At 39.4% G+C, this 22,464-nt stretch overlaps 1 protein-coding gene across 1 annotated transcript in view; it reads left to right on the forward strand.

Moving 5' to 3' along the window:
• JAM3 (junctional adhesion molecule 3) overlaps window positions 1-22,464 on the forward strand; it is a 46,492-nt gene that overhangs the window by 18,261 nt on the left and 5,767 nt on the right. Inside the window, exons 2-3 of the mRNA XM_063436039.1 lie at window positions 20,680-20,745; window positions 21,473-21,586. Coding sequence (XP_063292109.1) covers window positions 20,680-20,745; window positions 21,473-21,586 — 180 coding nt within the window. The remainder of the gene's footprint in view (window positions 1-20,679; window positions 20,746-21,472; window positions 21,587-22,464) is intronic.

Below are 22,464 nucleotides of genomic sequence, written 5' to 3' on the forward strand. Positions count from 1 at the left end.
GCAGTGTGAGTGTCGCATGTGTGTATGAGTGCAGTGTATGAGTGCAGTGTGTGTGTGCAGAGCCTTGGTGGGGGAGGGCAATTTTTTTTATTTTAATTTTTTTTTATTATTATTTATTTTATTTAATGTCATTATTATTATTTTTGTATTATTTAATGTCATTATTATTATTAATATATATTTTTTTTCATCCCCCCTCCCTGCTTGATATATGGCAGGGAGGGGGGCTCTCCTTCCCTGGTGGTCCAGCATTGGCAGTTCAGTGGGGGGGGGGGGGGACTGTGGGGGCTTTGAGAGAGCGTTACTTACCTCTCCTGCAGCTCCTGTCAGCTCTCTCCTCCTCCGCGCCGTCCGGTCAGCTCTTCTGTCAGCTCACACTGTAAGTCGCGAGACTTACACTGGGAGCTGACCGAGGTGCTGACCGGACAGCGCGGAGGAGAAGGGAGCTGACAGAAGCTGCAGGAGAGGTAAGTAACGCTCTCTCAAAGCCCCCACAGCCCCTGTCTGTATTATGGCAATGTAAATTGCCATAATACAGACTATTGACTCGAGTATAAGCCGAGTTGGGGTTTTTTAGCACAAAAAATGTGCTGAAAAACTCTGCTTATACTCGAGTATATACGGTACATATAGACAATAGTATTTCATCCAAAGCCACTTTTGCAAGATGGCTCGTAGAGGTTATAAAGTTGGCTTATTCTTCATCGAACCTTCCTATACCTGAAAGCACATTCCACTAGAGCCATGGCTACGTCTTGGGCCGAAAAATCATGTGCATCTCCGGAAGAGATATGTAAAGCGGCTTCCTGGTCTTCTTTTAACACCTTTGTGAAACCTTACAGGCTAGACGTATTCTCTGACGCTGATTTCGGGCACAGGGTGTTACAAGCTGTTATGGCCTAAATTCCCGCCCTTACTCTGGGATCTCGATATATCCCTATCGTACTGCCACCATATGCCAGGAAAAACGGCAATTTTACTCTCCGTTAATTCCTTTTTCCTTAATATGGTGGCAGTACAGCACACCCTCCCTTTATCTAATTAATACAAAGTTTTGAGGTTTTGTGGTTCCACGGTGGTGGTCTTGATACGTACTGAGGTCCTACGGCTGCAGGGTCTCCTATACCTGCTAAGGGGAGGAACTTTTTATGTTAATTTCTTTCAGATGCTTGCCCTAAGGGAAGAGTACATCCCTATTGTACTGCCACCATATTAAGGAAAAAGGAATTTACGGTGAGCAAAATTGCCGTTTTACTGTACGTCCAGTTATTGATATTCCCTGTGAAAAGATAATCAGACTATTTTGGAACTAAAATATTACAGGAAGAAAGTATTTTAGACTTGGGTCTATGTGTTGGAATATTTGAACTTTTTTTTCTCCCTCTATCTAAAACACCGCGATCCCCTTTGTGTTGGGGATGTTCTCTATACCAGTTAGTTCAACATGGTTTACCGTGTGTGTGTAAAGATCTCAAAAAGCAGGTTAAGTGGGCTCTAGCTGTTGTGGTGTGGGAGCTGCCATCCTCCTATCAGAAGACATTAAATTATGACGGGTCCTACCAAAAATGCCTAAAACCGCTTTCTTTTTATTTTTTTCGTGCTTGGTTTGTCGTTTGATACATCATATCATGGTGACAGGAATACAAGGTTAGCCATTTTTATGTAGAACTTTGTAGTTGTCAGTGAGGTAGCATTCGAAATGCAGTTAGTAAGCACATGTTTGTTACGAACAGGTTCGGGGACCGACCCAGGGCAAATATAAATTTAACAAGTTTAGCAAGTAGCGTACGCTGTGCTCCTGGGATACTCCAGGTGTGGGGTGTTAGGTATGCTCATTGTTCTGAGTCAAGAAGGTATAGGGGCATACAAGAGCGTGTGTGTGCAGTTACGTACTAGTCCATGTGTGGCGTTGGGCGGTAGGCCGTGTATTTGCGCTGTTGCTTGGCAGTCTGAAATAAAGGCATCAATCAGTGCGTCTCGGCTCTGAGGTGCGGGGTAAGGACTTTTTGTGTTTGGATGGGCCCTAATTAGGGTGATATTCCTCCGATTTTGTCAGGTCATCGGAGAGCAGGTTGGATTGGCGTCTTATTAGGGTGGCTGGCAGGCTTTGCCCCTCAAACCACTGCTTTCTGTATCAATTGAAGCACTAAAACAACCATATCTTATTGAAGCAGTTTTGGTGTGTAGATCATGTCCCTGCAGTCTCACTGCTCAACTCTCTGCCATTTATGAGTTAAATCACCTTTGTTTCTGTTCATGCAGCCCTAGCCACACCTCCCCTGACTGACTGACACAGCCTGCATGAAAAGATGGTTGAATAATCAATCAGATCAAACCGCACTGCTGTAGGCTCTAGCAGGCAATTATCAGAGAAGGAGATAAGTAGTTCTAAAATAAACACACTGCAATAGGGGAAGTTAAAATCTCTTTTTAGGAAGGTGTGAGTCTCAGTAGGGGAGGCTTGACTGAGGCTGCATAAACGGTGGTTTAACTGCTAAATGGCAGAAAATTGAGCAGCGAGACTGGAGGGTCATAATCTACACACCAAAACTACTTCATGAAGTTCTTTCGGTGTCCTTTTTAGTCATTAGTTAAAGGGATTCTCTAGTGCCAGGAAAACAAACCAGTTTTCCTGGAGTGCCCCCATCCCACGTTGCTGAAGCGATTAAAACCCCTTCCGTCACTTAACTGAATGCAGTGCTGATGTCCCTCGGGGCTGGGTTAGGCTCCACCCACGTTCCTCTCCCGCTGGCGTGGGAGACCTAATGCGCATGCGTGGCAATGGCAGCGCTCGCATTAGGATCTCCCCATAGAAAAGCATAATTTACCGACTGTATCCTCCTCGCAGACGCCACTAGAAAAACTGCAATAATTGCACTTGCAGGGTTAAGGATGATGGGAGTTGGCACCCAGGCCACGTCAGTGGGCTGAAGTGGTCTGTGTGCCTACACTGTCCCTTTAATAGTAATTGAATGACTTTAAACGTCTTCTTATTGACGTGCATATGGGATCCAAAAAATGTTATGGTGGCAACTTTAATGAAATGTCCCTTTAATAATTATTGCACAATTAATTTTTCTCTGTGTGAGGAGTGACACAGTGCCCCTAAAGCTAGCCCTACGACTGTATCCTCCTATTTTTGCAGGAAGCTATAAATACTACCTTTCTTGCCTTTTCTGATAGATGTTTCGATTTGAGCCTAGTAGTGTGTTGGGTGGCTGACAATTAAAGCTTTGCATTGTCCCTGGGTCTGCAAGTACCAGGCATGCGTTGGCAGTATTTACCACTGAACAGAGACAGACAATGTAATCACTTCTTCCCGCAACTATTGTCTTTAATTGTGAAAATGTTTGTTCATGCACTCAAAAGGGCTGTTGTGATGAGGTCTGGCATGGGGGGGAGGATTAGGAGACAGGAAGCCTCTTCCAATGGGTGCTTAATGGGCTGAAATGTGGGTTTAAAAATAAACCGGCTGTGGGATGGTTGGAGGAAATGAAAGGAGAGACAATAGGACCCCTTTAACCATTTATAATCGCAAACTATTGAAAGGAGATCAGTCTCTTATTGCAAATACACAACTGGATCTACTCATTAGACTTTAAACGTCTTCTGTTTGACGTGCATATGGGATCCAAAAATATTATGGTGGCAACTTTAATGAAATGTAAAACCTCTCAATCATGTGCTTCATATTGCTTAAAACATTTTTAGATTCCATTTGGAGAATTTCTTATATTTTTATGCCTTCAGTGTAGAGATAATTATAAACTGCAGCTATAACTCCGTCAGAAAAGTGTGTGAGATCGATCAATCCCAGAATGCAGTGGGTGCATTATATGCAGAGGTGAAGCATACTTCCATTGAGTATTATGGAGCTCTGTCTGTGGTTTTTATTTTTTTTAATTTATTTATTTTTACACTTCAGTATTTTGAACTGTGTCAAACCATGTATTTGCTGAGAATGAGACGATTTAGCTGATGATTTTCTACAAATTGAAATGGCTGGCTGTCATTCTGGGATTTGCCACTGCAAGCCACGTGTGCAGAAGACTGAAGAATGACCTGGTTGTTTGGGAGACTGTTTCCTAAATAAACATCTATTTCTTGTTGTGGGTGTTTTTTGTTTTGCTAAATCAAAGTTTGCTCTTGTAAAATCCTCCGTTCAGTCCGAGCATAAACTTCATTCCCGGCTGCCTGACCCATTATATCTGGCTGTAATCTCACTTAAAGGGACACTTTACGCAATGTTTTTTTATTTTATTTTCCCAGCAGATCTGTTGGAATAACCCAGAGCATTTATTGTCACGGGCACAACAACTTTAATGTATGCTTTAGGCCTACGTCAATCCCAGTTCATGTTGGATCAGAGCCATCTTTTGGAGTCCACATGGAATCCAAGTTGTTGGGCCTGGTGTCTGAAGTCTCTGAGAAGTAATTGGTTACTTTTGGACGGAGATTTACAATAAAGCTGCCATGAGCAGAACAGCCACCACATCATCCATCTAACTGTGTGATAATATTACTTAGAAAGACGTTGCACTGCTATGTACAGTGTTTTGCTTTGCTATATATTGCACTAATAGATTTTTTTTAAAAATTATTATTATTATTATTATATTTTTAAGGTTCCCATAAATCGGTGGGGGGATCTCCATTTTTAGGCTTGTATTTTTAATATTGTTATATGCAGTAGGTGTCTGGCATTTCATTGTGCATGCGCGCAGGATCTGTGGAATATTCTCTATAACTGTTATCTTTTGCATTTATATTGAGCATAAAGAGGGCAAGCCTTCTTACATGCGTGAGTGCTCAGTGGTGACATGGTGTCAAATCTACTTTAAACAAGGTAAATAAATCTGCATTGTGATTTTTGTCACTCATAGACCAAACCTAGTGATATGTGTACATGTCTGACCACCTACAATGATGTATTTTAATGGAGTTATTCAGTAAACCATTATTTTCTGCTAAAATATTGGGGCTACCCCACGTTAACCACTTGTCTGCTGTACTCTGTCATTGTGACTCTGAACAGGTGACTACGGCCCTGGTGTGAGAGGCGATCAGCTAGCAGTGAAACTTACACCTGTTGCCCTTATTGACGCAGCTGTCTGTCTGTGCAACAGCTGTCAATGGTTGTCCATAGTGTTTGCCAGAGAGGATTCTGGGAGAGGCTGTGCATACAGCAAGGTCTAGGCTTCTGATTGAAGTGGGCTGTAGGCACATGGGTGACTGCTAAAATGTAAGTGCCAAGCGGCAGCTGTGAACAGTGTTTGTTCAATTGGACACTTCCTTTAACTTTTGTTACAAATCGACGTCCTGCCCTTTGCAGCTGTACGGTTTGCATAGGAAAAGACATTAGATGTTGTTTAGGTTTACATAGCTTATCGAAACATTGAAATTATTACTGTGGCAGATTAAGAAACAAACTTAAAGGCAATGGGAGAACTGTGACCATTGTGTTTGTTTTTAGATAGAAATGAATTGGTATTTTATCAGACCGTCTTGTTTTAGAGATTTATTATTTACAATAAACCTCAAACACTATAATTCATACCGTTATGTTTGTGGAATCACAGGTGTAGGATATCATATATATATAAATTTTTTTTTTTTTTTTTACCTATCATAGTTACCTTTTGTGGATGAAATATTTATTGTATTCGCTTAAAGGCTGCCTGTCATGGCACTTAGGCTTTGATTTAATATTGTTTGTTAAGCTTTACTATCATTTAATGTTTTGGGCTAAACCTTTTTGATTTTATTTTTTTTTCAATTCTTTGAGTTCAAGGATTCAGTAGTAAGAGAGTATAAAGTGTCATATTACAGTGACAAACATCACAATTCCATACATTTAATCGGTTGTGCATTGTCTCGTACATGGGGTGATAGTCAAGTACACTGCAGGCCAAACTGCGATCTTCATAAGTTGTCATAAAGAGCCACAACTTCTATTGGCTATGTCCCGGACTTTTTTTTTTTTATAGGTTTTATGAGTAGGAATAGTAGGAAACAGAAGAGAAAGAGATGTGGACAGGTAAGAGGATGATAAAAAGGTTGAGTTAAAAGTAGAGAGAAGGTAAAGACCATGGAGAGAGAGGGGTGGGAGGAGGGAGAAAGAGGTCGAAGGGGAGGGGCAAGTGCCAGTTTGGTAATGATTGATGGTGACTCCTACATGGGTGCGCGGATTCCGTCTTTGCTTACGTGTTCCCACGTCCTTCTAAGTAGTTTTCCCAGGGTTACCATATCCAGCTAAATGTGGTGTATGTGTTTCGTACATGGGCCGTCATTTTGTCCATTAAGTAGTTCTCCTTCATGTTAGCGATAACCTTGTCCATTGATGGTGTTTCTATACTGAGCCACCTTTGTGCTAATGCTGTCCTCGCTGCTCGTGTAACCTTATTAAATAATTTCTGTTCTCGTATTGTCAGTCCATCTAATGGTTCTTTACTGACTGGTATGTGTATGATGTCCCCTAAGAGCTTTTCTATCTTTGTCCAGTATCTGCCTACTTTGGGGCATCCCACCACATGTGGATATCATCCCTTTTGCCCCGCAACCCAGCCAACAAACATCTGTGGGAGTTTTCTACATTCTCTAATTATTTAACAGGAGTGGTGGACCACCTCATGAGCATCTTATACGCATGTTCCTGCAAAGTCACGCATAGAGACCTCAGCTGGTGCCTCCCAGATGTCTTGCCAGTTCCCACCCTCTCTAACGTCTGTTGTAAGTCCGATTCCCATTGTGTAATGTATGTCAGAGTGTTTTTGTCTGCGTCTGTCGGAGTGGGCTAAACTTTTTAAAGGGGTTTGATATTAAATGCATGACAGACTCACTTTAAGTGTGATGCTCTTTGTTTTGCTCTGTTATATAATGCAGGGTCATGTATTTGGAATCTGCTCTGCATTCAGTATTTTGTTTTTTCTCTTTGTTTATATAGGACGTTCTATGACTTGTTTAATCCTTTTACAGTCACTTTGCACTGTCTGAAGGTGTATTAATCAGTGATCTTTGTTCTATCAAGCTGAACTGAAAGCTTTATTTTTTTCTGGTTACACTTTAAAAAAAAAAAAAAATTTTAAAAAAGAAAGTCGTCATCCAAGCAGGAAGGAAGGAGATAAAAATATTTGGTAAATTCCTTCTCCGGTCTGTTGCTGGTTAAGAAGGGGGGGTTGCTCTGAGAGGGGGTTTGCTCAGTGACCTTTAATGAAGCCTAGTAAGGACTGAGACTCCATACTACTCATTAGTTTTGCTGTTGTTTTAGAACTGGCTTTCTTGCCCAATTTACAGCCAGAGATCCATTTGGTTCCCCGGTAGAATTATGGCTGCGTAGTATAGCCTGGTGTCTCTGGTTGGGATTGGCAGCTGTTTTGCAGGTTAGACCAGTAGGACCTGGGATGTTTGGGAGAGAGAATTTGTGTGTTACATGTGTATTGTTTCCTTAGATTATAATACCAGGGTTTGTTTTCAATGTGCGTTTCCTTTAAGGAAGCTGTAACTATAGTACAATAAACACTCTGCATGCAAGGTGTGTGTGAGCTAGATCGAGAGAGATCTAGATATCTATCTATCGACCCCCTCGACTTCCAGCTGAGGGATCTCTTCTTTAAACCAACCAATTGAGTGGTGCAGTTTATTGTTCAGTAAATAGATCGCATGATTTAACTGCTTTTATGCCGGTTGGTTGTTGAAGTGCCGTGGCTGCCTGCTATGTAGTGCTATAAAATGATGTTGCTTTAAGTTTTAACATTCTTAAAATCCATTCTGCAAAACCCCTTCATTAAACTCTACCCAGTATCTAGGAGGTTTCCATTGCACTGCAGAAAGCCGAAGAGCTGGTTCAGTAAAAAACTTATCGCCAGCAGTTGCCTGTGGCCTAATGAACTTCAATGGCGACCTACTGAAATGACCTTGACATCGGTCTATTTTGGGTCCCAATCTAGTGATTAAGAAGCATTGTTCTAGGTTATGTAATGTATCTATATGGATTAAAGTGTTAATATGGATAAATGTGCATATTTAAATTTTTTTTATTTTTTATTGTAATCCTCATTCCTGAACACATCCTTGTGCCTCCGTGTTCCCAAGACGCTGTCTCTTTGACTTTCACAGTTTATTGTGATTTGATTCATATTTCCGAGTCATGTCAAATCAAGTCTGGTTTCCGTGTTATGACTTCAGCACTTTCCGGCTGCTCTAATGCTCCATAACCCATTAACCCTTTAAATGGCTTTTAGCCTGTCACAAGACTCTGCAGCGTTCAAGCTGTGTTCCGTCAGTTTCACTTGGGGACAAAACTCCAGGTAGGAAGGGCAAAGAAACCCGAATAAAAATCTAGTTGGATGATGTGCATTCTTTAGAGATGCTGCATTTGGCGGGAGAGAGAGATTGCAGTATATGGTGCAGGTGCTGCGATGTATGGCAGTGGAGGTTGCATGGGTGGGTGGTAGACACTTCTATCCCCAAGTCAGTAGGTAGTTTGTGGCCCCAGTTTCTCCTGCTCCCCCTATTAGTATACCAGTGTATTGCCCCCACTGACCGCTGCAGGCTTTCGCCCACACTCTGTTAGCACCTCTCATTGCTGAACCTTTAAACCAGGGTTTGGGAATTAGAAAGGATTTAGGGGATTGCCGGCCAGTCTGTCGGATTCCGTCTGATTGCTTTTAAGTTTTTCCAGATAGACAAAGCCTCCTAGCGAACGTGCTTTCAGTGTGATGAGCGTTACACCAGACGCTGTGTGACATGAACAGGGTTTGTAATTATTTTCTGTGCACACTGTGGGGGGGTACTGGAGTATGTTTTAATAAGTTCAAACTGGGTCGTGTACTTTACAGAATATTTTTTTTTCTTTTTTTCTTTTCAGACTGTTTTCTCCCCTCTCAAAATATTGTAAAGCGCTACGGAATCTGTTGGCGCTATATAAATGGCAATAATAATCATAATAATAATCTCCAGCCTTAAGGAACACTCACACCTTCTCCTCCGGCACATCTAGTCGCTCTAGTGGGTGATAAATGGCAGAGGGACCCTCCTCTCCCCCCCCCCCCCCCTCCCAACCTCGAATGAAACTAGGCATGCTTTTATTGTCTAAAATCAGCATGCTTTTTATTTATTTATTTATTTTTAAATACCCAACCCAGACATTCAGTCTGTGCCATGGAAAAGACCAAACCTTTTTTTTTTTTTTTTTGGATTTTTTATTTTAAGGATATTTCAGATCCATAAACAGTGTAGCGATTGCTGCCTTTTATGTATAGTACATCTTTCTTTTTAAGGGGGCAAAAATAATTGGAAAGATTACATTATTTTTGGGAAATGCAATAAACTGCAGTAGAAATGGTTGAAAATGTAATTCTGTATGTAAAACCGTACAAAACACATTTATCCATAATAAATTATCATGCTGATGTGCAGATTATGTTGGGGTTCAGGGTGCCCTGATAGCAATGATTAATCCACTGGGTGCAGTATTAGGGAGTTACCCATTGACAACCTATTTATAGATTTCCTGATGTCTTACTTCAGATCAAGAATATGCTCCCCAAATATGCATTTTCTGTTTTTATCTGTTGACGACTGTACCATGCAGTGCCAGTTATACACACCTGGTTATCTTTATAACTTCTTGTCTGCTAATGCTGTGCTTGTAGCCTCCAGGGGACAGAATTCTCATCCATCATACAGAGACATGGCTGGCTTCTAGTTTGTTCCTGGCATTAACTTGGAGAACATGTAAATTATTTTCTGCCAGTAATCTGGTCATAAAATAGGTTTTCCCCTTGTGACTGAAATCTGGGGGTGGGAAGGGGAGTTTTTTGGGGTATGTGCAGGGAGGATGTCAGGGTTAGTTTGTGTTAATAATAATCTCACTCTAAGTGGCCTGTGCAGTGTGGAACTACATGCTTGGGAGGCAATCAGAGGGAGATATGGCATATTGTTGCCTGGTTACATCATTGGTTAATAATTGGGTGCGAACTGACCGTGGCTTCTTTGTAATTGATCACTCTGTGCCTACTTCCACCACATCTGCCTGGATTCCTAGCCAATCAGCCGCCATCATTAAAGCGTTGCGGAGTGTCAGTATTTGGTATTGTGGGTCAGCCATTGGCCCGAGTAGACCAGTGGCCATATGGCGTGTTAAGGTGCCAGGTGCCATGCACACGCCCTAACTTGCCTCTACATACACGCTAGACATTGTTACTTGCTGGTAAATGAAGGAGTGTTTATCTGCTCATATCTACTGCGTGGGAAACCTAAAATAATTAAATTTTGTTCTTGATATAATTCAGTGTCTCCTGTCCGCACTTTTTTACAGGACCTGTAACCATTTTTTGAGAGCCATCAAGGGAAACCTCTTGTTTCTCCCTTCTTCCCATCCGCTCTCTCGCTTTTATCTCTGATCTTGTCACCTCCGATTAAACTAGTCAACTGCTAAAACAAGAGACTGCTGGGATGCAACCAGATATAAATGATTCAGCCCGTGGGATGTTTCCAGAACTCCGGATTCTATAAATCATTATCAGCTTTTATTTATATAGCCCCAACGTTTAACCCCTTAAGGACCAAACTTCTGGAATAAAATGGAATCATGACATGTCACACATGTCATGTGTCCTTAAGGGGTTAAACATGACGACACGCCCCCTATTTTTATATATCTATCGCCAAGTTGTAGATCACAGGCTACCTGTTTGATATGGGGGCACTGCCAACGTATTCCACCTGTTTGATATGGGGGCACTGCCCAACGTATTCTTGCTGTAGAACTTGATGGGTATTTTACATTATTTGAAACGTTTTGTGCATCCTTTTTATTTTCCAGTGTAAAGTTCTGAATGATGTGAATTGTGCGGGCAGATGGCAAAATATTGGATGTTTTAAAAAAAAAAAAAGAGAGAGAGAGAAATCCCAGCTTCTGATTCCTTTGTAATCATTGGTCTATGTCCCTGTGTCATTGTCTTTCTTGGTGTCCCCTTTTTGATTTGAGGCAACCACATCTCTTTTGCTCATAAATGATGGTGCTTTTTTTTAAAGGGACATTGCAGGCACTGTAACCACTGTAGTCAATTATACTGTTACAGCTGCTTATTGTGATTTTAGTGCTTGGAAGCGTTAGGTGCTGTGCCGCCAGTTTTTGTCTAACCGTTCTACAATAAGCGTCCTTACAAAAAAAAAGGATTCCTTTGTACCCAAAGAACTCCCTTTCGGGTTAATGCCCAAAAGTGCAACTGAGTTCTAGTGTTACATTGTAGGGGAAAAAAGTGTTAAATTGTGTGAACCAGTATTAAACTGTATAAAGAATGGGCACACAAAGCCCATATGGTGCCTGGGTTTTATTTAGAGGCCATAATCCACTAGCAGAGAACATTTTAGCTTAAAGCCAAAACATTACTTTATTTGTGCCCATTCTTTCTACAATTCGCCCGTTCAGCTTGTGGTGGGGAGAGTGCGAGTGGTCCTACGTTTTGATATAGGTTTGTGTAGGGCTTGCTCTGCTTGTTTGTTATATAAATCTTTTATAGCAGAAAGTAGTGTGATGTCCACTTTAATACATTTTCTATAACTTGTTCCCACCTCTGACTCTGCTGGAATCCGCCCTCCAAATGTCCATGGGAGCCGAGGTGTGACTGTATGAATTCTTCAATTGTTTATTAAAAAATATGGAAAAATGATTTAAACAAATGTGGAATTGGTGTTTACTGAATCAACGCCCAGTGGAAAATGAGCAGTAGAGCGGAAGTTTTGGATCTGGGGACGAGCTGCTGAAATAAAGTCACAGAACTGGTGATAAGACTTTAATTGGCAGAAGATTTACAGGGGGTAATTTTTAACTTTATTTTGCTAAAACCCCAAACAAGCATCCCTGGGCACTGCAGTTTGTGTTGAGATGGGTAAGAACAATGGGAGTTGTAGCTCTCTGCGTTCAGATGTCTGAAGATCGCTGGCTGCTCTTGGTTAGATCACACCGCGATTTCCTGAAAACACGGTCACTTTGTGTAAACCACATTTTTAGGTGTTCTTTGTGATCACATGACTGCTGTATACGTTGATGTCATGTCTGCGGCTACTGAGCGACGCTCAGGCTCACAGCAAAATCGTCCACCACCGCCCCCTCCAGAATAGCTAAGACCTCATAAGCCTTCTATTGTCAAAGAGCCAGATTTGTTGTGTCAAATTTGATTTCTTTTTTTAACCTGTGTGCCCCTGGGCAATACCCATCAGTGATCTGCAATGCTTTGTATTTGCCAGTTTACGGACTCTATAATATGCCCAAGCCTTATTGCACTGTACTGTGCAGGTCGTGAAGAAGAGGTTAAATAGAATGGCTCCCTGCCCCCCCCCCCCCCTGCACATTGTGCTTTGTGAGGATTAACGGACAGACAGGGATTTAGTTTCTATACATCGAAGATCCCCATTGAAAGAGCTGCACGTGTGATTTATTTCCACCTAGACTTGGTCATGACAGCAACAATTGCTTAAAGGGTAGATGGTGCTTGACATGCGTAAATGTGTGATTTAGGGGTGGGCTAGCTTTGGAGGCTCCCATTGTGTTCCGTACAGATGAGGGCATGACCTTGTCCCCTTTCTGTATCAAGATAATTTGTTGCGCTCAACCTTTTTATTTGTGCAGACTGGAAATCCTACGGGAAAAGCTGAATGTGTAAATCGAAAAAAAAAAAGCAATTTTTTTTTTCTTTTTTCTTAATCTCCAAACGATCATGATTACACGACACAGTCCAAATTACGCAGTGACTAAAATTGTTGATGCATCACCATAACTTCACCTTAATCATTCTGAGTTTTGTTACTTTTGGAACCTAGATTGTGCTGGTTCTAAAAGCAGAATCAATGAGTTGGTTTTGTTTCTTTGGATATTTGGATTCACCCACCAGATCTGATCTCTGCCATTGACTTGCCTTAGAAGTGGGAATATTTGTGTTAAGTGCTACCCTCTGGCACGGGCATCATAAATTCAGGCTTGTGCCGGGTGGAATATCTTTGTAGACCTTTCAATTCAAAAATTTTACAGCCAATGACCGATTTTGTCCTGAGACTCTAAAGTTGGGATGGAGGTATAGAGACTTCAAACATGGTGCCTGTGTAGATACTGTGGGGTAATAAATAATTGGTGACCTGCATAGTTCATATATCCTGTGTTGTATATGTGTATGCCTGACTGACAGAGTTAAAGTTGACTCTTTTTTTTTTTTTTATGTCTTTGTCAGTGACCGATATCGTATGGGACTTGAATCTGTAATTTTTAATTTTTTTATTTAATTTTTTTTGGTGAAGTTAACGATTTTCTGTCCCTGTTTGAATATTTTTCACATTTTGTGTAGAATGTTTCCCCCATATAGATTAATTTGCTGCCGGAGGAAGTAAGGGTGGAGGCCTTATGTGAGAACAGACTGAACTAGATCTACACATGTCATATCACTTAGTGACGGCAGACTCTATCATTTTCCTTTCAAACAATGCAGGAAAATAGTCTCTGGATCCAGTCGTTACAGTGGAAACTTATTGTGCCGTCATTTGTGTTGATTTTGCCAAGAATCCCTTCAATAACCCCTTATTATAATTAACCCTTTCAATACCAGAATCGCGTGTAAACGTTTTTAGTTTCATGAATTTTACTGAATAAAATCTAATCCATAAACCCTCACTCACCCTCATGTATACTCTCGTTCTCATTACCAACCTGTAGAGTAACACATTTTTCTGGCAGAAGTCACTAGTCACAGATGTAATAAATTTAAAGTTGTGAAAAATGGCATCTCACCCTCCACATTCAACCGGTACAGGAAGTGTCATTGGGCCATACCATTCTTCCAGCCAGGAAGAGGGATATGAATGGACTGTACCATGTCACTGTCCGCATTACAATATCAGTTTATCTAGACTCTAAAGATTGACTAACAAAAATGCTATAACATTTTTAAATACTTCTTATTTTAGAAGTTGTATGTGTTTTTCTACTAACATTTATGTGTGAAATATTGGAAGATAAAGGGCACTGTATACTGTCAAACTTCATTTCCCAAATATTTCTATAAGGCTGAACAAATAAATGGAAAAATAAAGAATTGTTTCAGTTTTACCCATTTTTACATTTATCTACAAAGCAAAATATGCACAAATTAGCGGTGTTTATGCTAGTCCCATATCCCTTGTTATCAATAAATGATTTGCTAATTTTTTCGATCACACCATGCTCAGTAGTGAAGGGGTTAACACGGGGAAGTTAAAGCCATTAAAGATCAGATCATTTTCTCTGGAAGGGTTTTGTGGGTAGGAAGAAATGACTTTCAGTAATCTCTATCAATCAGTTCTGCTGAAGACTTGCTAAATGTGCCACATTTTCAAGTTGGAAAAGCGCCTTTAACGTGTTTTGTTTTAAAGTAGGGTTAGGCAGCCTTCCACACTCCAGATGTTGTGGCCTACATCTCCCATGATGCTTTACCAGCATTGTATAATGTAAGGGCATTGTGGGGGATGTGGTGCACAACATCTGTGGCGTTGAAGGCTGTCTACCCCTGTTTTTAGGCAACACTCCATGCACCATGACCACTACAGCCCGCTTTTTAAACCGTTCCCACGAAACGGTTCTATGAAATGTAAATCTTTTCAGTAAAACATTCACCTATAACTTGTGTTAACCTCTGTTCATGTTATGATTTGTTATCTTTTAAATTTATATTTAATTGTTAAATCTAGGGATAAATAATCATAATATGTAGTACATACTGCGTAGATTTTTACATTTTCTGCAGACAGGCTTTGCTCTATAGTAGGGGGTTCCAAACCCAGTCCTCAAGTACACCCTACCAGTCCAGGATTTAGGGATTAACCTATTTTGTCTAAAAAAATAAAGTTAAATTATTATTTTTTTTTATTATATCCAAAAACTCCTTACATGCAACTGGGTAATCAATAAATCATGTACTGTTGAGGGTACTTGAGGACTGGGTTGGAAACCCCTGCTCTATAGCCTCTCCACGCAAAAGTTCAACTAACATGAATGGCACTGGGCTCTCGACTATTTTGAGGACTTCACAAATGTTTTGCCTTAGTTCTCCAAACCATTAGCTGTGAATTTTCCCCAGTTATTATCATTAAATGTTTGATAAATACCCACACAACTGATAATTATATTTTCAAAATAGACTGCCTACAACTCTACTTTTAAATCTATTTTAACCCTCTTCTTGTCTGAGAGAGCCCCTCACCCTCAGCAACTGTGGTCAAAGCTTTGAGTCGGGAGGTTTCACTGTGTGACTGCTTGGAATTTCTGTTAATGAATATAGCCCTGTTTTTATTAAATTGTATCTTGCTTCCCTGCCAATGTTTCCAGAACGAAGACAGATGGGGATTCCAGTATTCATGTAGTGATTTATAAGGTTTAGAACAGCTGTGAGGAAGAGCTATCTCTAACCCTCCTTATCTCCCTCTATACACTATCTGTCACTGGAACCTCCCACGGTGTCCACCAGACATTTAGCCCATGGTGTGTGCCACACTGCTCCCCTTGTGTTCACCAACATGCTGTTTTTAACTTGGAACTGTTGTATCAGAATGCTGTAAAAGGTTTATCCACTCTGGACATCTTCTTGGGCAATGGAACTGGCCTTAAAAATAATTAATTCAACATAGTGTTATTTTTGTAGCTCAGAAAAACTGTCACGTGTAATATCAGGTTTTAACAATGTTAAAATTGGCCTCGAGTCTTTCATATATATTGACCATGACTTTTTGTGAAATGTAATTCATTCAGACGGTGTAATATTAAATAACTGGGGGTTGTGTATAAAAATGATGGCATTTAGTGCGCCATGATCTTATGTTTAAAACCGTTATTCCTTAGTTTTTACTTTGGTGACTTTTTACTGCCTTTTCTGTAATGGACCAAATAATTCGTATAGAACTAGTTATCATTCCTCAAACCGGAAGACTGTGAAAGCTTTTTATTTGTCTTAGAACACTGCTACAGTGGCTAAAATAATTGTTGTAGAAAGCGGCATTTTGCGGCACCATAAGCCCGCCTCTTTGACCATGTCCCCTTTCCTCAGAAAAGACATCCTTATCAAATGTATGTACACAGCTCAGCCACTGACAGTACTGCATCATCTGAGCTGTAAAACAACCTACATCAGGAGAGGACGCCATGGGAGACAGCAAGGATATCACTACCTGTTTGTAGTTTCTCTGACTCTGCAGGTCACTCAGTGCTGTTGGGGCTGATACTGTGTGCATACGTCTGACAAGGAAGTCTTTCTAGCATGAGGGGGCGTGGCTAAAGAGGCCGGCTTATGGTGCAGATTTCTGCAAAACCTTTATTTAGTGGGCAAAAACTATAAGATTTCAGCATTCCAAAAAATACATCATACGCAGTTTTATTTTTAAGGATGTATATACCAATGGTCACTTAGATGTAAGCTTATTTTGGTTTGGGGAGATGACAAATAAAATAGTGAAATAACATATTCTGTAGTTAAAGTGTAAATTCAGTGGGAATCCAGAATTCTGGCTGCTTGAATGTAACTTTCTCTGGAGGGATATTTAACCCCCTTAAGGACTGACGACGGCTCAGGACCGTCATCGGCATTTTTCCATTGCCGACCGACGACGGTCCTGAACCGTCCTAAATTTAAGATGTACTTACCCCATCGCTGTCGTTCCCCCGGCGGCGATCGGCGGTGCTCCCGTTGTGGGGAGACTGTCTGCAGCCCAGACAGTCTCCCCATGGCGGATTAGGACCCCTGGGGCCATGTGATAGCTCAACAGGGCGACCACATGGTCACAATAGGTGTCCATGTGTCTGCCTGCAGGGGGACTGTCTGTGCTGACAGGCAGTCTCCCTGCTGCTGTAAAATCATTAAAAAAAATTTAAGTTAAAGTGAATAAAAAAAAATTATTATTATGTGTGTGTGTGTGTGTGTGTGTGTGTGTGTATGTATGTGTTTATATATATATATATATATATATATATATATATATACCTATATAATATGTCTATATATCATATATATGTCATGCTAAGTGTATTTTTATATTAATATGTACATATATTAATATAAAAATACACTTATAATTGTATATATATCTGTATATATAAATAAATAAAAAGAATGCAAACTATTCATATGTCCATATACAAAATTACATAAATAATTATATAAATATACACGTAGACTTCAAATATATAAATATGCATATATATTTAAATTCTACGTGCGTATTTATGTAATATTTTCACATAATTAAGTTATTTTATTGATTGCAATTTAAGGGACCTGCCTGCCAACTAAGGCCGAAAGTCCAGAGAATTTAATTTGCTATCACTGTATTTTACCCTGTAACGTTCTACGACACCCTAAAACCTGTACATGGGGGGTACTGTTTTACTCGGGAGACTTTGCTGAACACAAATATTAGTGATTCAAAACAGTAAAACATATCACAGCGATGATATTGTCAGTGAAAGTGACTTTTTTTGCATTTTTCACACACAAACAGCACTTTTACTGGTGATATCATTGTTGTGATACATTTTCCAGTTTTGAAACCCTAATATTTGTGTTCAGCAAAGTCTCCTGAGTATAACAGTACCCCCCATGTACAGGTTTTATAGCATTTTTGAAAGTTACAGGGTCAAATATATGGGTCAAATATTTTTAAATGGCCAGGTTGGTTACGTTGCCTTTGAGAGCATATGTTAGCCCAGGAATGAGAATTACCCCCATGATGGCATACCATTTGCAAAAGAAGACAACCCAAGGTATTGCAAATGGGGTATGTCCAGTCTTTTTTTAGTAACCACTTAGTCACAAACACTGGCCAAAATTAGCGTTCAATTTAGTTGTTTACTTTTTTCACACACAAACAAATATGAACGCTAACTTTGCCCAGTGTTTGCGACTAAGTGGCTACTAAAAAAGTCTGGACATACCCCATATTGAATACCCTGGGTTGTCTACTTTAAAAAAAAAAACATGTACATGTGGGGTGTTATTAAGCGATTTATGACAGATAATAGTGTTACAATTTCACTATTGATACATTTTAAAAATGTATGTTTTGAAACCGCAATATCCTACTTGTACTTATAGCCCTATAACATGCAAAAAAATAGCAAAAAGCATGTAAACACTGGGTATTTTTAAACTCAGGACAACATTTTGAATCTATTTAGCAGTTTTTTTTCATTCGCTTTTGTAGATGAGTAAAAGATTTTTCACATAAAAGTCAAAAAACATGTATTTTTTTTCAATTTTTCATCATATTTTTTCATTTTTTAAAAATTAAATTACATGAGATTATATAAATAATGGTATGTAAAGAAAGCCCCTTTTGTCCTGAAAAAAACAATATATAATTTGTATGGGAACAGTAAATGAGAGAGCGGAAAATTACAGCTAGACACAAACACCACAAAAGTGTAAAAAGATGCCTGGTCGCAAATGTACAACATCGCAAAAACAGTCCAGTCCTTAAGGGGTTAATTATGCCATTGTAATGATTATTTTTAGTGCAAACAGACTTGTTTTCTTGCACGCCTGTTTCTGCCGTAGCTATAGTTACCGCAGACTGCCCATGGTCCGCAAGACGTCCTTTTAAATACCAGTGCTCCTAATTTTCCATCTACTTGTTCCAAAGGACATCAGTTCTATAAATAATATTCTGTAAGAATTACAGAAGATTTGTTTTTTGTTTTTTTGCTAGACTGGAGAAACTGGCTATTTCTGCAGTTTCCTCTGGGGTCAGGTGAGCTAACAGTGCCTGGTGCTTTAATGGAATAACACATCAATTGTTTGTTTACTTCAAGTGCAGTTTTGTAAATAAACAAGCACAATATTTGTACTATTTTGGTCTAAATGTTCTGTTTACATTTTAGAACCGTTATAATTATCATATTATAATTTGTATTAATCAGTTTCAGCTTTTGAACTGTAAACATTGAAATGTGGTGAGGGAGAGAATTGTATAAATGTAGGGTGATAATTAATTGGCTGCAGTTTATTCCGCTAGCTAGCAAGCCTTGAATTTAACGGAGTTGCATATATGCAGAGCCAATCCTCCAGTTTGTCCTAATGACCTGATTTTTACCCTGTCTTGCCCATGAATATTTGTGCGTTAGAAACATTTGAAGTGTATCTAAACAGGGAGTGGAATGGCTGCTCGGGCAGTGCTGCTGTTATAATTAGTGAAATGCTAATTGGTCGCACTAATTTCAGAATAAAATCCGAGCTGCATTCTATCAAAGGCATTTCTTGGCATGCTTGTGTTTGCATATTTCATGGGAAAACGTGTAATTTCCAAAATGCTTTCATTAATTGCAAAGAGTTTTCCCCAGTGTATGTGTATGTGTATGTGTATGTGTTCATGTGTGAGTGTTGCACACAGGGCTTTTCATTTTGCCCAAATTATGCAGCAATGGGAACAAAAATTGAGAATTTTAATGAAGTTATTTAGTGAATAACGGATTCGAGATAATCTCCGATACATTGAATTCTTGCCGTCTTCACTTGCACTTCTGGATTCCAATAAATTCAGTGTTAAGTTAATGGCGCATTTTCTAAATTGGGGAAACTTGTAACACGTGAGTTTTCCAAAAAAATGAACCATGTACACCTTGCACGTAGTCTTATTGGTGGCAATGGGGACCTTATCTGACTTTCTATTGGTGCCGATACGTGTGTCCGTTTCTGTGCACTTTTAGTGGCTGTCTTGTGCAGAGCTGTGATTTTTCTAGATACCATCATGCGTGAGGTGAGTGGCTTTAAATATGTATAATTTTAACTGGCTCCTCGTGTTTCAAAATTGGATTGTGGTTTTTTTATTTAGTTTTATTATTTCCTTTCCGGTATGTTTTTGAGAGAACTAGACATTGCATCTAATCTGCTTCTCTGTACATTATCCATCGACTTGTTTATAACGTGAGAGCAGTATTTCAGACCCAATGAACAACATTTACAACAAATAGTGTGAATGGGAAGATATATATCATTTTATTTGTTTATAAAACCTAGTGCGACAAAATACCAAAATATAATCTCTCTTCCCATTGCTTATCCAGTCATCCAATATTTTACGCCGCTTAACCCTTTGAGTGGTTGGGCACAATCTGCCGTTAAACGTGATAAAGGGTCAGTCATGGCACAGAACGTTCCCTGCAGTCTCTCATTTCCCACCGAGAGTGACTTCTAACTGCAGTTTGATCCCCTTTTACAAGAGCCGTTCAACTTGTGCATACAGCTCTCCTGGAAAGAGCCAGGGCTGCAGCGATGCACATGGGTGGTTAGGGGCTTGGTAATTGAGATTTATTTAATTTTTGGCCTGAATTTGGCAATTCTGTGTTAAGGTCCCTATAAGTGTGTGTGTGTTCGGATTCGTGGCAGTTCATGACACAGCTGTAGTCACGGAGCAGCCCAGTGGGCTTAGTCACTAAATGGCTACCTGCAGCACATGGCATATAAAAAGTAATGCTGAAATGGCAAATTTCAAAAAAACGCTAAATGGGAATTGTTTTTTTTGTTTTTTTTTGTGCCGTTCTTTTGTCCGACGTGTTTCAGTTGTTTTAAATTCACAGTGAATAAACATTACGGTGTTAGATTGGCAGACACAATGTGATGTTTGTAGCCGATCACCTGTCTTTAATGAATCCAATTTCCCTTGCAGGCTGTGCTGTTCTGGCAGTGGAGCTCAGTACAAGCAATCAGAATCCAGTGGTCGAGGAATATCAAAGTAAGTAAATGGGGTGACAAAGCGTTTTAGATACTGTGAAAACATTCTGTAATCCAGGCAAGCATTACAGCACACAGTATATAGTACAAATTGACAGAGCTGACCTGGGATCAACAGTCCAGGTTATGGGGAACGACTCGTCCAAATATATTTTTAAATATATATATATATTTTTTTTTATCCAATATATTGGTATTAAATTAATATACATGGCAAATAAATAAATAAAATTTTACCAAACCTGAAGTGACTCCATCAATCACAAAATTTATCAAGTTTTTATTGCATTGCTGAGCTTGTCCTGTAAGCAGCGCCTTATGGGTACAGCAAGGATTTCTGGGAGATCTGTTTAAATGTTTTGCTCTCTGAAAAAGAAAATGAACAGCTAAACTAAAACTCAAAGAAACTCAAGTCATGATATAATGTGCCCTGCTAATAATAGAGAAATAGAGAAACCCCGGAGGTTAAGGAGGAGGAGGAACAGGAGCGTGGAGATGTTCTGTTTGCTTTTTTTGGTGTCTGTATAGTAATATGTATCATTCGTGTTTGGTTGTGTTTTTTGGATACTTTCATTACGTGCTATCCTATGAGGTTTTTAGTAATATGTATCATTCGTGTTTGGTTGTGTTTTTTGGATACTTTCATTACGTGCTATCCTATGAGGTTTTTATGAATGATGACTTCAGCCAAGTTGAGTTCATGTTAACGTCCTGTGTGTTTTTCGCAGGTGTCGAGCTGTCCTGTATCATTAAGAGTACCACCACAAATGATCCCAGAATTGAGTGGAAGAAAATCCGAAACGATGAGACATCATACGTGTATTTTGACAACACAATTCAAGGTTTTATTTATTAAATTCATTCATAGATTAACACATGGATCTGTCATATAGAATATCTGGATTCCTGAGGCTGCTCTGGCTTTGCCTTCATTAAAATGGGGCAGCTTCTGGTCCTTAGTAAATAATTTTTTATTTTTTTTTTAATTAAAGATGTGTTAATGGCTTGTGGTATTGTGTGTGTGTGTGTGTGTGTGTTTTAAGTAGAGATTGTGTGTGTGTGTGTGTATGTATATGTATACACAAGTAGTGTATATGTATATGTACAAGTATACACCACCACATACACAATATGCATAAGTACATACAAAAATATAAAACCGATTGCATATATATATATATATATATATATATACATACACCCACACATAAGCACCAATACACGTACAAATCTACCTGCACATATAGACCCATATGTTTGTTTATACACACAAATATACATAGACATACGTACATGCACATATACTCTTATACACAAATATAAATGTGTGTATGTATGTGTGTGAAAGCCTAGGTCTATGCATAGTACTTTGTATATTGATAGAATAAACATATTGGAATGCATTTTAAAATGTTGCTACATATAACAGATAAGATAATATTGGGGGAGTGTTCATGTAAAGTATTGGCAGTGGGACAGGAAACCCAAATCAATATTTTAGTCCTATTCTTGCTGTTAAACAATTGAATCATTATGGCTTCAAAAGTGTTTATTTTTTTTCCTTCTTCTTTCTTGGGTATTTTTTAAAGCCCCCTTTCAGTACTTCAATGGAAGTCATTGCGTATTCTTGTATATTCTGAATAATTCTATTGAGGTACATGGTCTCCCCTGTTTTGAAGTCTACTCATCACAACGTTGACAACGTATATCACAACGTGTG

This window comes from Pelobates fuscus, chromosome 11 (assembly GCF_036172605.1).
Source record: "Pelobates fuscus isolate aPelFus1 chromosome 11, aPelFus1.pri, whole genome shotgun sequence".
Classification (NCBI taxonomy): Eukaryota; Metazoa; Chordata; class Amphibia; order Anura; family Pelobatidae; genus Pelobates; species Pelobates fuscus.